The following is a 13,127-nucleotide window of genomic DNA, read 5'->3' on the forward strand; positions in this document are numbered from 1 at the left end:
TAAACCCAGCAACATGGTGATAGCTTGGTCAGAAGCACCCTGCCAACATATAGACTGATAATCATTGCCTCAGTGTTTATAATGTCCTTGTTGAGGTTTAAAGGTGAGGGCCACAGTGAGATAGAAAAACAAATATTAGCCACTGATTTAAAGTATATAAAGAAATGTAAAGCTCTTTCAGAACCTTGCTCTCCCAGCTTGGCTCCAGTGGCTGTCTTCTCTGATTCCTCAAACATTTCCAAAATGGCCCTTTTAATTCCATTCTTCATCGGGATACTGATGCTTCACTCGGTGGTTGCCTCTCCACCTCTTCGTTTTCTCCCCCAGTCATGCAATTCTTCGGTGGTAACGGCTGCTGCAGAAGCGGCCCTTAACAAACTCAATGCAGATCGCAGGGAAGGCTACGTTCTCAGCCTCCAGCGCATTTTTGATGCCCGCCAACTACCCCAGGTAAGATCTCCCCCTTCTACTTTTTTCTTTCCTTCCACTCAGCACCACCCAATCTGGTGTCAAATCACAGCAGCACTAATGTATCTGGGCAGAAAAAAAATCTAGGAAATCACCCGATGGCACACAAGAGATATAGGAAGCTATCATGCTATCCTTGAATCTACTGGTCACCCAGATTCTGCTAGCCTAGATTTGGTAGCCCTAATAAAATAGGGCTAAGTAAGGAGGGTAAGGAGAGAAGGCAAAGCTGCTGTTTGTCCTATACGCTCTGTGCAGGGCCAGCTTTACCAGTAGACAGAATGAAGCAACTACTGTACAGTATATTTGGTGGCAGATCTTGATAACCCCTGGCCATTCCCCCCACCCTTTTTTTTTCTTTGAATGGGACTGGGCAATGCCTGTCCCAGACCTTCTAAGTTAACCTGTGGAGATCAGGTCTGGTGATAATGGATATTCACCCATTGCTAGGATTCAAATCAATATTTTGCTTCATGTGCTAAACCCTCTGGAGGAAGCCCTGATTCTGTGGACACTGGTGCCCTTTAAATCTCTTGGCATACAAAGTCCCAAAATGCTGCAGTGTCTTTCTGCCCAACTTTCCAACTGAACAAGGCTTATATATCACTTAAAGATCCTCAGAGAGGCAGGTGGCTGGTCTTCTAAATTCAGAGAAGGAAATTTAAACAAGGGAGAAGAGAAAAAAGTTAAAACTGATGAAGGACCAAGGTGTCTGCATTATGCAGCCTGTCCTGTCCTACCCAAAGTAACCAGTTGCCATAGATGCAGCGGAGCGCTCTGTCCACTGCAGTATTAAAACAGGATCCATCCAGTAGTGTCTAGAGGTCCTCTCTCCCTTCATCAGAAAGAAAGCAGCAGCACTGCAGCATCTCACCAGAGCAACAAACCTTTGTGGGATGTGCGAAATATTGTCAAGTGTGTAGAAAAAACATCAGTCTTGTATCACACTGCCACCACAACTACGCTTGTATTACTTGGACCCCCTTGTCTTGTTCAAGGAAGCTGCTGGATTTATCTAACAGCACAACTGGATTCTTGACATCAAGGAACATGGATTGACCTCTTGTCTTTTTTGGACTGTTGATTTGAAGGTTAATTTGTTTCCATGCAATGTGCTTAAGGTGACTTGCCTTTTCAAGAGTTTTCCTTTGCTTGTCGATAGAGGATTGCTGGTGCCCTTTTGTACCTCGTCTTGGATGTGTTAGAAACTGATTGCCATGTCCGGAGCAGGAAGTTGTGGAAAGACTGCAACATTAGACCGGCACACGAGACAGTAAGTAATCCATCTACTTCGGTAAAAGAACTAACTACGGGGATTGAAAGGAAGTCAAAGCTGGGTTTAGAACTGGTTTGCAAAGGAGGCTGAGGGAGTCACCCCACCCACTTGCCACGGGGTAACAAACCTGTCTCTTCAGAATCACCTTCACCACTTCTCCCGCCTCGCCATTGGTGTCCTTAGCGTGTGTGTGCAGTGAGGTGCCATTTCAAATCGATGGCGTTGCACGCATGAAATCATGGCCCTGGAAGGGCCAGGGAGACCACGGAGCCCAACCGCCACTCAGTGCCGGAATCCAAGGGAAAGCATCCCTGACAGATGGCTCTCGTGCCTCCCGGTAAGCGTGTTCAGGGAGAGGGAGCTCATCGTTCTCTTGGGAGACCAGTCCCACTATCCCACGGCTCTTACTCTTGGGAAGTGCTTCCTGGCATTCCGTCTGAATCTGCCCTCCTGCAACCTGAAGCGCTTTTTCTGGAATGAGAGAAAGCAGTTCTTGGCCTTCTTCTAAGGGACGCCCTTTCTGGTACTGAAGACTGTCCTTCCACCCAACAGTCTTTTGTCGAGCAAAACATTCACATCTCCTTCAGGGTCTTAACTTTAGGTCTCCTGAGCGTTCTTCTTGCCCTCTTCCCATTTCTCTGAATCCTCCTAAAAGTGTGGTAAAGTTCTTTGTCATCCCAGATAATACTCCTGCCCTTTGGCCTTTAAAGTTTGATCTGAGGCAGGGAGTAGATCAGGTGGAATTGAGACCGAGGGAGTTCAGGGACAACAAGAATACACAGCACAGCAGGACAAGCCAGATTAAATCTTTCAACATTACAACAACGGTGGGTGTACTTCGCTTTCCATGCCAGCAGGCAAAGACTTGGCGGAACGGATGGACGCTCCACCAACCCGCCTCATCTTCTATCTGACCTGAGGAGCCTGCCGGATTGATCATCTGTGCTGCATGCATGAGCGCTTCCTAATAACCCCTAATACATTCTGCAGTGCAAAAAAGGCAGTGGGTCGTACAATATCACAGTAAGGAATGCAGGAGCTATAGAGATGTGGAAAACAAGAAATGTGGAAAATTTGACTCTCCTCATTTTGGAAGGAAAGTAAACTTGAGTCTAAGGTGTGGAAAAGGCACCGCTTCTGATTAGGTATCGGGGAATCATTGGTGAACGGAATGGCTGGCGCTAACACAAACTACCTTCTGTTGTTCCAGGTCTATGGCCAATGCAAAGTAATAACTCATTTCAACAGGGATTCAGATCATTCGGACTTGTACAGTTATGACTGTGTTTTACACCCACGTATGTATTTTATGTGTTTGCCCGCATGTAGGGTTGCAAGAAAAATCTATCCGAGCATAGATACCTCCCAACTGCAGTTTTACAGATTTGCCCATAGAAGTTAAAAAGACAGATGTAAAAAGACCAAAACAGATATTTTAAACACTTGTTTCTTCAAGGTGTCTTAAGCTAAATCTCCCAGTTTCAGTTTGTTCCCTTTTTCAACCACAGATAGCGTTTGGCCCAATTGCTTTTTCTATACGTTGTCCTTGCGAATTTATGCATTTTTCACCCACTTGTGTGTATGCTTTCTGCAAGCATTTTTTGTTAGTGTAAAATATTATTTTCTACTAAGTATATTGATCTGGTACGCACTCATGGTTAGTATCTACATTTCTGAGCAAATTTTTAGATTGCAAACTATACCATAAAACAAACAAAACAAATGGAGTTCAGATTTTTTTTTCTCTCAGTCAGGCCCAAATGAAATTTCCAATTCATGATGCAATCTGTGATTCATCATCATAGAAGGGAGGGAGCCACTACTGACCTCTAAAACCCAACAAGGGCTGTTGTTTAAAACTTAAAAGAGGTATATTAACTATGACACATGTTTTCACATTGACGGTTATTTTGCTTTCTCACGTCATATTGTAACTTCCTAAAGATGACCTTGCCTGATATAGTTATGAGTACATAAGTTTGCAGAAGAAGCATAAACTTTAAGAAATGAGGAAAAATCGCTTAGCAACTGCAATCAAATACTCTTGTTGGCTAGTTAGGTTAAACATGGTTACTAGGGTATGCCTCAGTATGTGCTGCAGAACAGCGCACTTCATTCTTTTATGGTTCAGTCCCATGAGAACCTAGGCAGGCAATCAGATGGGGTTGATGACTCAAGCTTTACCAACATGGCTGACTATTATTTCATTATTATTATTTATTCAAATTTTTGCTACCGCCCATCTCCCCCCAGCAGAAGGACTCTGGGCAGTTTACAATAAAAACAATCAATTAAAATAGCAATCATAAAATATAAATGATTTTATATGAGTCCCTCTGGTGGGAGGAGATGGGTGGTGACAAATTTGATAAATAAATAAATAAATAAATAAATAAATAAATAAATACAAATGCATAAAATATAAATACAATTATCACATATAAATATAAAATAAAAATAAAATCCAAGTGGCAGATGATCTAGCACACTCCATGCGTGTGGGGAGCACTCTAGGGTGCCAGCCATCCCCACACGGAGTACTCCCCTCCCCAGGCCAGGTGGCAGAGCCAGGTCTTCAGGTTCCTCCGGAAGGCCAGGAGCGATGGGGCCAACCTCACCTCTGGGGGCAGCATGTTCCAGAGGGCAGGACCTACTGCAGAGAAGGCCCACCTCCTGGACCCCGCCAAACAAAGTTCTCTTACAGACAGGGTCCGTAACATGCCCTCTCTTCATGATTGCGTGGAATGGGTTGATGTAATGGGGAAGAGGTGGTCCCTTAGGTAACCTGGTCCCATGCCATGTAGGGCTTTAAAGGTGATAACCAACACCTTGAATTGGACCCAGAAGCAGACTGGTACCCAACGCAGCTCGCACAGCAGAAGTGTTATATGTGCCAATCTAGGGGCACCAAGGATAACCCGTGCATGCATTCTATGCCATTCTATGCCAGCTAGAGAGTGAATTGTGTGAACTAGAAGTTGTTGCAAATGGGCTTTGAACCTTAGATAAACAGGCATCTCCTGCACCACTGCTTTCAGGTATTGATGGATCACGGAGTAAACATTACTTCAGTCTCGGCATATTCATCCATCAGGTGTTATTATATTGTAGAATCTGATTCTACCATAAACTAATCCAGATTGAATTTGTCTCGGGGTGTTCCTGTCTGATGCTGGTTGGCATAGGTGGTCTTGGGAATGGCATGTCTGCAAGCAAACCACCAAGCTCAGAGAGCACCAAGGACTCCACAGTTCAACCCTGAGCTACAGAGACTCTCTTCTACTGGAGAGAAGGTCTTCCTTTCCTGCCTTCAGATTTGTACCCCTCACAGTGACATGCTTCACTGGTTCCATGCTATACAGGTTGCTAAACGGTGTGACCCTGACTAGATACAGCTTTGAGAGAGAAGCTTAATTTTCAAGCTGATGCAAGCCTTCTGTATTTTAGTTCATTTAAATTTACAAGCTCAAATTCAAATCTATTGTCTCAATTTTTTTACAGTAAATGACACTGCTTTGTTTTTCCAAAGATTCTGATCCTGCTATTAGACGTTCTTGCCCTGACTGTCCAGTTCTCGGAAAACCTTCTGAAGCTGATTTTCAGGAGACAGCAAAGGAGACCCTGGCCAAATTCAATGCTGAAAATAACCATATTCATTATTTTACCATTCTCAAGGTCACCAAAGCAAGTTCACAGGTAAAGTTGAGGTTGAGTATTTTTGAGCAAGAAATTTGATGCTGTATCTTTGATTTGTACAGAGACTACAAAAGCCAGGGCTTAGGCCAAACTCAGACGTTAAAAATAATAGTAGTAATAATCCCAGAAGAGGGCAATTGACTTCTACTTCATTGCCAAAGAAAGTGCACAGACAGATTCACAAAGTCCGCAGGAATCAAAATTGACTTAAAGAAGACTTTAACGTTTATCTTACAGAAAGCTTCCCAGAAGCATCACGTTTCCCACATGGATGGGACTCTGATCTTTAGACAATGTTACATTCAATTTGATTACTGAATATTAGCATTCTGTTATTAATAAGAATGCTTGACAACATCCTACCAGTTGTCCAGAGCCCGGTGCTGAGAATTATGGGAACTCTTCTGGAGGGCATCAGGTTGATAAAGATTGACAGCGCACCTAATATTATGAGGGGCACATCCTGCAGACAATGTGACCCCTCTAATTGTTTTTCTATGACTTTTTGCAGTGGGTTGTTGGTCCTTCCTACTTTGTAGAATACACCGTGCAGGAGACTTCCTGTCACAAAAGTCCACCTGTGTCTGACATCACCAAATGCCCTCTCCTCCCATCTGAAACTGCGGTAAGTATTCACACACCTTGCATAAAACCTATCTCGCCATTATGGCTCAATGCATTTCTTCTCAAGAACCACATTTTCTCCTGCTCATGTCCTTTATTCATCATGTCTGCAGGACTCAATGGCTGTATTTATACATCAGAGACCATAGCCCTCAGGATTGTATTATATTTGGTAGTTTCTTAAAATTGTTTTAGTCTATATTTTATATTGGAATTTTATTATATAGTCATTGTTTTATGTTGTAAACCGCCGAGAGTCCCTCTGTTTGGAGGAGATGGGCAGTGACAAATTTCATAAATAAACAAACAAACAACCATACTAGACAGGCCTAAATTGGAAAGCCTGTGGGAACCCAGCAGTTATCTTAGTTTGTTGTATAAATCAAGCCATCACATTATGCCACGCTATTCGCATATTAGTTTGGCCATAGTTTGTGGAATGCTGAATGCTTCTCCTATCATAGTAACAAGAGGTCGGTTTATTATACAGACAATACACTCCTAGTATATTAAGTATATTATATACAAATTTGTGCTTTATACTATATTTATAAATGACAAGGATATCATTTACAGTACTCCACAAAGTTACAAATTTCCCTGTTCCACTGTGTTCTTAACCACACACCTTTCTTAGCAGTAAAGGTAGCAATAGCACAGTTCTTTCTGTGGAGTCCTGGGTGCTCTCTGAGCCTTGTTGTTTTCTTGCAGACATTTCATTGCCAGGCTAGGCAACATCCTCAGTGGGAACAGGGAGTGGGCCTTGCTCTCAGTTTATATACTGTGGTTTGTCCAGTTTGTGTTGGTGGGGGGGTTGTTCTCTTCTTGGGAGTTGCTTGATTGGGCTGTTGTTTGCTGCTTGGTTGGTTGACTGAGTTAATAGTTCCTTGATTAGGGTATATTGTGCTGTTTGATGGTGGGTTCTGACCCACAACATCATTTTCTGTGCCGGCAATGCTGGCTGCCAACCAACATGATCGCAAGCTGGATGGCTGCCACAGACCAGCAATATAGGACTGCTGGTTCTTAAAGCCAACCGTGGCATGCACATCTTGATAAAAACCCGCTGAGCCCATTGAGCTATGACATTCAAATGGACATCTATTTTTATACCAAATGGACAAGTGGAGAACCAGAGCAAAATCCGTCCCCTCCACATTTTTTCTGCACTTAAATTTTATCTCATTTTCCCATAGCTCATTTTACCTAATCCTCTATGCCCAGGTTGGATGGGACTCTGGGAACGATCAGAGCTCATGTGCATAACATGAGAATAGGAAAGACTACTATAGTTTCAGTGGTGAGTCAACTCTACTGGGTCCTACATCCCATTCATAATCCAAGACAAAGACAGACCAGGAAGGAAGAACATAGTTTTCTGTGCAATGACGCTAGCTTAAACCCAACAACGTGGTGATAGCTTGGTCAGAACCACCCTGCCAACGTATAGACTGATAATCATTGCCTCAGTGTTCATAATGTGCTAAAGGTGAGGGCCACAGTGAGATAGAAAAACAAATATTAGCCATTGATTTAAAGTACATAAGTTAATGTAAAGCTCTTTCAGAACACCATTCATCTGGTGTTAATCCTGGTGTAAATCTTTGCATATGTGGGTGTTGATTGCTGGTGAGGAAGTGTTCTGTTCTTTTAGGTTTTCTATTGTCTCTTTTGAATGGTATGTAAATTTTGTTTACCTCTATGTGTCTGTTGATGGCTGCTTGGTCTGAGTGCCAGGCTTCCAGGAATCCTCTGTCGTTTTGGATTAACACTAGGATTAACACCTGATGAACAATCAAACAGCACAATATACCCTAATCAAGGAACTATTAACTCAGTCAACCAACCAAGCAGCAAACAACAGCCCAATCAAGGAACTCCCAAGGAGAGAACAACACCCCTACCAACACAAGCAGGGCAAGCCACGGTACGTAAACTGAGAGCAAGGCCCACTCCCTCTTCGCACTGAAGATGTTGCCCAGTCTGGCAATGAAACGTCTGCAAGAAAACAACAAGGCTCAGAGAGCACCCAGGACTCCACAGTTCAACCCTGACCAACAAATATTCACTTCGATTGGTACAGTTCTTTCTCTTAGCCTTCTGCTTTAGGGACTGAAAATCCTATTCCTTTACCCAGGGCTTAATTTTCTTTCAAGCTACACTTGGCCATATATTTCCCACCCACCCCAGTCCCCATAGGGTGCTGGTGCAGTTGCTAGTGATTGCTATCTTATTCTCACTTGTTTCTCAGTCCTGATCGGTTTGTAGGGATGGGAGGGAAACAATTACTCAAGGCTGGCTGTAGCTGGTCTGCATCTTTGTAAGGCTGTTTGGCTCCGCTACTCTCACTCCAGCTGCGTCAGCTTCAGAGTCTTGGTGCTCACTCCACCAAACCATTTATGTTCAGTCTTACCTCCTATATACACAGCTGGCTTCTTCTTCAACTCAAACCCCTTTCTCTCTCCACCACCATTCACATCCTGTACCTTCATCGTTTCTCTTTTTAGAACTCTCTGTACTACAGGTGTGGTTCGTACTCTCTTAAAGTCCCAGGGGACACAAAACTATAAGAAAAGAAAATTCACATTAAGCTCATTAATCTGGACATAACGTGAACACAGGAATTGGCTTTGGTTAACCTGAGTTTAGCATACTGTATGAAGCCATCTATTCTAAATGAAGAACAACTGGGAGGCAGATACTAATATTAGCTACAATAAAGCTATCTGAAAACAAATGGAAGAAATAGTATTGATTCCACACTGATGCAGCAGGAGAGGCTAACGTCTAAAGTTACTTTCAGACCATGCTTTTATCATTCAACCTGATGACATATTCTACATGTCCACTTTCTAGAGATGGACAGGAAGCATGGAATCATAGGCTTGGAGTGGACTTTGGTGGCCTTCTAGTCCAAACCCAGCCCAGAGGACAAATCCTCTTCTCATCCCAGATAACTGGCTGTCCAACCTTTAATGATGGAGCACTTACAACTCTAGGAAGAAGGCTGTTCCACTTAGTTTGTATCTGAATTTAAACTTAGCAATTTGTTATTCTCCAAGCCAACCTATGAACCATAAGGTTAAGGATCAGTTTCCAAAATTTTGCGGGAGAATTCTCCAACCATCAAAAAGTATATAGCAATAGGAATATAATAATGAAAATAATGAAATTCACATCTGAAACACCAAAAGTCATTTCCTATTCTGGAAGATCTACTTCCAAAACTATCAATATACAGTATCCAAAGAATGGTTGGATCACTGCAATCTGGAAGAAAAACAGAATATTCTGGCATTCCCTAGAACATTCCACAAGTAGATGGAAACAGGCTTGTCAGACCACTCTTGTTCAACATCTGCATGAAATTGCTGGGTGAGGCCATCAGTCAGTTTGTGGTCCAGTATCATCAGTATGCTGATGATACCCAATTGTACCTTTCAACCCCAAGCCAGTCAAACCAAGCTCTTAAAAGTGTCTGGAGGCTATGCAGGCCTAGATGGAAAGAAACTGACTCCAACTCAATCCTACCAAGACTGAGTGGCTGTGGTTGTTGGGGATACCTAACACTGGAGATTTTCCATCTTTACTCTTGGATGGAACTGTATTCAAGAATGGTGTGAAATCTAGGGGCCCTCTTGGACTCACAGCTGCTGCTCAAAGAGCAGGTGGTAGCCATGGCCAAGAGGGCTTTTGCACAGCTGCATCTGGTGTGCCAGTTGCGCCTCTCCCTGAACTGGGCAGCCCTCCAGACAGTCACTCACAACCTTGTCACCTCATAGCTTGACTATTTCAATGCACTCTATATGGGACTGCCCTTGAAGACCACTAAGAAGCTTCAACTGGTTCAGAATGCAACTCTGTGGGCAGTAGTGGCCTTGCTTTGCTATAGGACCAGGTCATTTGAGGGACTACCAGTCTCCCATGTTTTCTGCCTGGTCAGTACGAGCTAACAGAATGGGTACATTCCAAGTCTCAGTTAAGCAGAGTCCATTATCAGGACCAAGGAAGCACACCTTCTCTGTTGTGATTCCCCCAACATCTGGGAGACTCCCACCTTGATGGTGTGCTGGAAGGCATTAAAGACTTGGCCGTTCCCTTGAGCTAGGGACCAGGGTTGGGCTAGGGTGCATGGCATTCTTTGTTTGCTATGAGTTTGTATGGCTTTGTGTGCGTGTGTATATGTGTGTGTGTGTGTGTGTGTTCATACAGTCTGTGTTGTTTGGCCAGATTTCCCATCTTGTTCCTCTTTACTATGTATTTTATTTTCTTAATCATGTTTTCTTATATTGTGAGTCATGTAGAGTCAGTCTGGAGTTGGGTGGTGCATCACATCACATGAGAAGGAAATAGAAATAGGAATATCCCTCAGTGAGAAAAGGAAGAAAATCTATTTTATTCAAATGTATGTGTCAGTTTTATACCACTTTAACAACTGCATCACACTGAACCTCTATATTAGGCATCAAGCCCAGATTCTACAGGCAAAAGAAAGAAGAGAAAGAAAGAATTTAAGTTTCTAACAATCATAGTGCAAGAATTCAGCTTTGCCGTACAGGCGCCATCCACTCTAACCGGATCACAGAAAGCATTATTTTCAGGAGGAGAAATGACATGCCAACCATAGGGAGGAATGGAGAAGACCCTTTGATACAAAACATCAGAAGAACCATCTCTACTGCTGTCCCACTGCATATTAAAAAATCTGGGCAGGTTCAAGCTTCGGGGTTTTGTTGATGAAAATTTTCTCTTTTGCTCTAGGAGGCAGGCCTATGCAAAGGCTCTGTGGTAAACAGTCGAATAGAAAATCGGAAATTTGTCACCGTAAAATGCAATTTCTTCCCGCATCCGGTAAGTTCTTCAGACAGCTATCAGCTGCAGAAAATACTCACTCCTGGATTGTTGAGCATAGTTTACTTTTTAAAACACATTGATGGACTTCACCCAACAAGCCAACAGATTTCTCAGTTAAATAATAACTACATAAATCAGCAGTTAAGACCTGGCTTGATTAAGCAGGTAGAGGAAGATCTGCTTTACAAGATTATTGTTAGTTACTTCTATTTCAGTAATGCTCTTTATTAGGTTTCAGTTTTGGATTCTGCCTAAAGCCTCTGGAGTGAGGCAGTTTATAACTCTTAAAATACAAAAATGAATAGAAAGAATTGAACAACATCCCCATACACACAATTCAGTAAGTACACAAACAAGTTCATAGGTAATTCAGATCTACCATGAGGAGGTAGAGTTGGAAAGGTCTTCCACTGCTGTCCCATGCTGCATCCCAGGCAGCAGAAGTTATGAACACCAACTCTCTTGAACATTTCACAGAATAAGCAAGCACGGTCTATAGGCCAGACATGGACAACCCCTTAAGCCACTTCTCTGTATCTTTTGTCTTACTAGCCACCAGTTACAGCTGAACAGACTCCACAATCTGGGTCGGAACCTGGGCAGGAGGAACACCATGATGATGGTGAAAGACCCACAGATCATGGACACCATCATCAGCACTCCCATCCCCACCATCACGAACATAATGGACATAAGCAGGACCACCAGGAGCCACACCATCCTCACCCCTCAGCTGACATCACTGAGACACTACCAGAGCAGAAGGAAACAGTGGGGCGGGTGATAGTCTGTCCGTCAAGCGAGCATGTCTCGCTCCACTCCTTACCAGAAGCTCAAGCAGAGCAGATAGATGAGAAACCGATTCCTCCAGAAGTGCAGGAGCCAAATCCATCCGCTGACCTCAGTCTTGCTCCTCAGGAACAGAAACCCAGTACTCCCTCAGTCAAGCCAGCCAGGCCAGGCATTCCTCCCTTCCCCAGTGGGTTTTCAGAATCAGCTGAATGTCCAGGAGACCTTGCAATAGAGGTCTATGGCCTTCAGCTGCCCCTACACCCACAGGCTGCAAGTTCCCAAACACTGAGTGATGCAGAGCATTGAAAGCTTAACACAGAGGAAACACAGCAAAGTCCTCCCCACCAGCAGGGAAAGGGAGGAAGGAAGGTTCTAGAGCTCTTTCCTTACAACAAATGTCTGGCCATTTGGATATGGACTGTATTGGTATCTGTGGGTGTACCAGAACATCTCCCTGGCACCAAAGTTAACAACTAAAGAAATCTCGGTAATTGGGCTCCCTTTTCCTGTGCTCTTTGGTCTAAATTAGGCACAGGAGTGGCAGCCCAATTGTTATCCAGACATTCTCCTATATTCCCTTAATTATGGAATTGGACCTGAGAGAAAAAGAGAGTTCAGAATCAATATTCCTGTTTGAATCAGGACTCACACTAAAATTGAAATTCTTCCTGAAAACCCATTGCCCTTTTTATGACATTTTGTGCATTTAAGAGGGAACACTTAGAAAGCTCAACAAATTCTGTGCTGTTTATAGATCTTTACTACCAACAGAAGACAAGCTTCTCAAGTGTGTAAATAACATCATAAGAGCCTCCCTTCCTCCTTCATCACAGCAACTAGTTTTGTGCTCAAGGAAATTTTAACAACACTCACTCAATAAAAGACACCGTGTGGGATGACTGCCTTTGTAGTGGTTATTTCAGAAACCAGGTTTGTTTCTTCCCTTTGCACTTTTGAAACCGAGGCACAACCTATGCAGAGAACCCTGTGAGAATGAGGGGCATTTTTCCTGTTGTAAGGAGAAAATTTAAGATCACCAGTTGTTTTGAACATTTCGCAAACTAAATAAGAATATGTAGACTGGCTATGGACACTGGATTTTTCTCTGGATCTTTCGAACTTAGAGGTTGGAGCAAAAGGTCCTTGAAATTAGGCAGTAGACATTATTTGATTGACACAAATCCAAACATTCCTATACTCTATCTTCTGGCTGCACATAGCTCCATCTCTTTATTCTGCCTAATAATACAGCAAGAGTAAACCAAATTATAAGGGACGCGGTGGCGCTGCGGGTTAAACCGCTGAGCTGCCGATCGGAAGGTCGGCGGTTCGAAACCGCGCGGCGGGGTGAGCTCCCGTTGCTCGTCCCAGCTCCTGCACACCAAGCAGTTCGAAAACATGCAAATGTGAGTAGATT

The 13,127-nt window shown here is 43.3% G+C and overlaps 1 protein-coding gene across 1 annotated transcript; it reads left to right on the forward strand.

Moving 5' to 3' along the window:
• The first annotated feature begins 166 nt into the window (after positions 1-166).
• Positions 167-12,606, forward strand: LOC134499634 (fetuin-B-like). The gene is made up of 7 exons (XM_063306375.1): positions 167-450; positions 1,631-1,741; positions 2,955-3,042; positions 5,274-5,440; positions 5,952-6,065; positions 10,826-10,915; positions 11,471-12,606. Exons 1-7 carry the CDS (start codon positions 244-246, stop codon positions 12,014-12,016), a joined length of 1,323 nt encoding a protein of 440 aa, XP_063162445.1. The 5' UTR covers positions 167-243; the 3' UTR covers positions 12,017-12,606.
• The last annotated feature ends 521 nt before the right edge of the window (positions 12,607-13,127 follow it).

The sequence above is a fragment of the Candoia aspera genome, chromosome 6, assembly GCF_035149785.1.
Source record: "Candoia aspera isolate rCanAsp1 chromosome 6, rCanAsp1.hap2, whole genome shotgun sequence".
NCBI classification, from domain to species: Eukaryota; Metazoa; Chordata; class Lepidosauria; order Squamata; family Boidae; genus Candoia; species Candoia aspera.

Excerpts from the sequence above, each read along its gene's own strand:
- LOC134499634 (XM_063306375.1), top strand. The coding sequence starts at position 244 with ATGGCCCTTTTAATTCCATTCTTCATCGGGATACTGATGCTTCACTCG. Across the intron at positions 451-1,630 it reads ATGCCCGCCAACTACCCCAG|AGGATTGCTGGTGCCCTTTT; the intron begins GTAAGATCTCCC and ends GCTTGTCGATAG. Across the intron at positions 3,043-5,273 it reads TGACTGTGTTTTACACCCAC|ATTCTGATCCTGCTATTAGA; the intron begins GTATGTATTTTA and ends GTTTTTCCAAAG.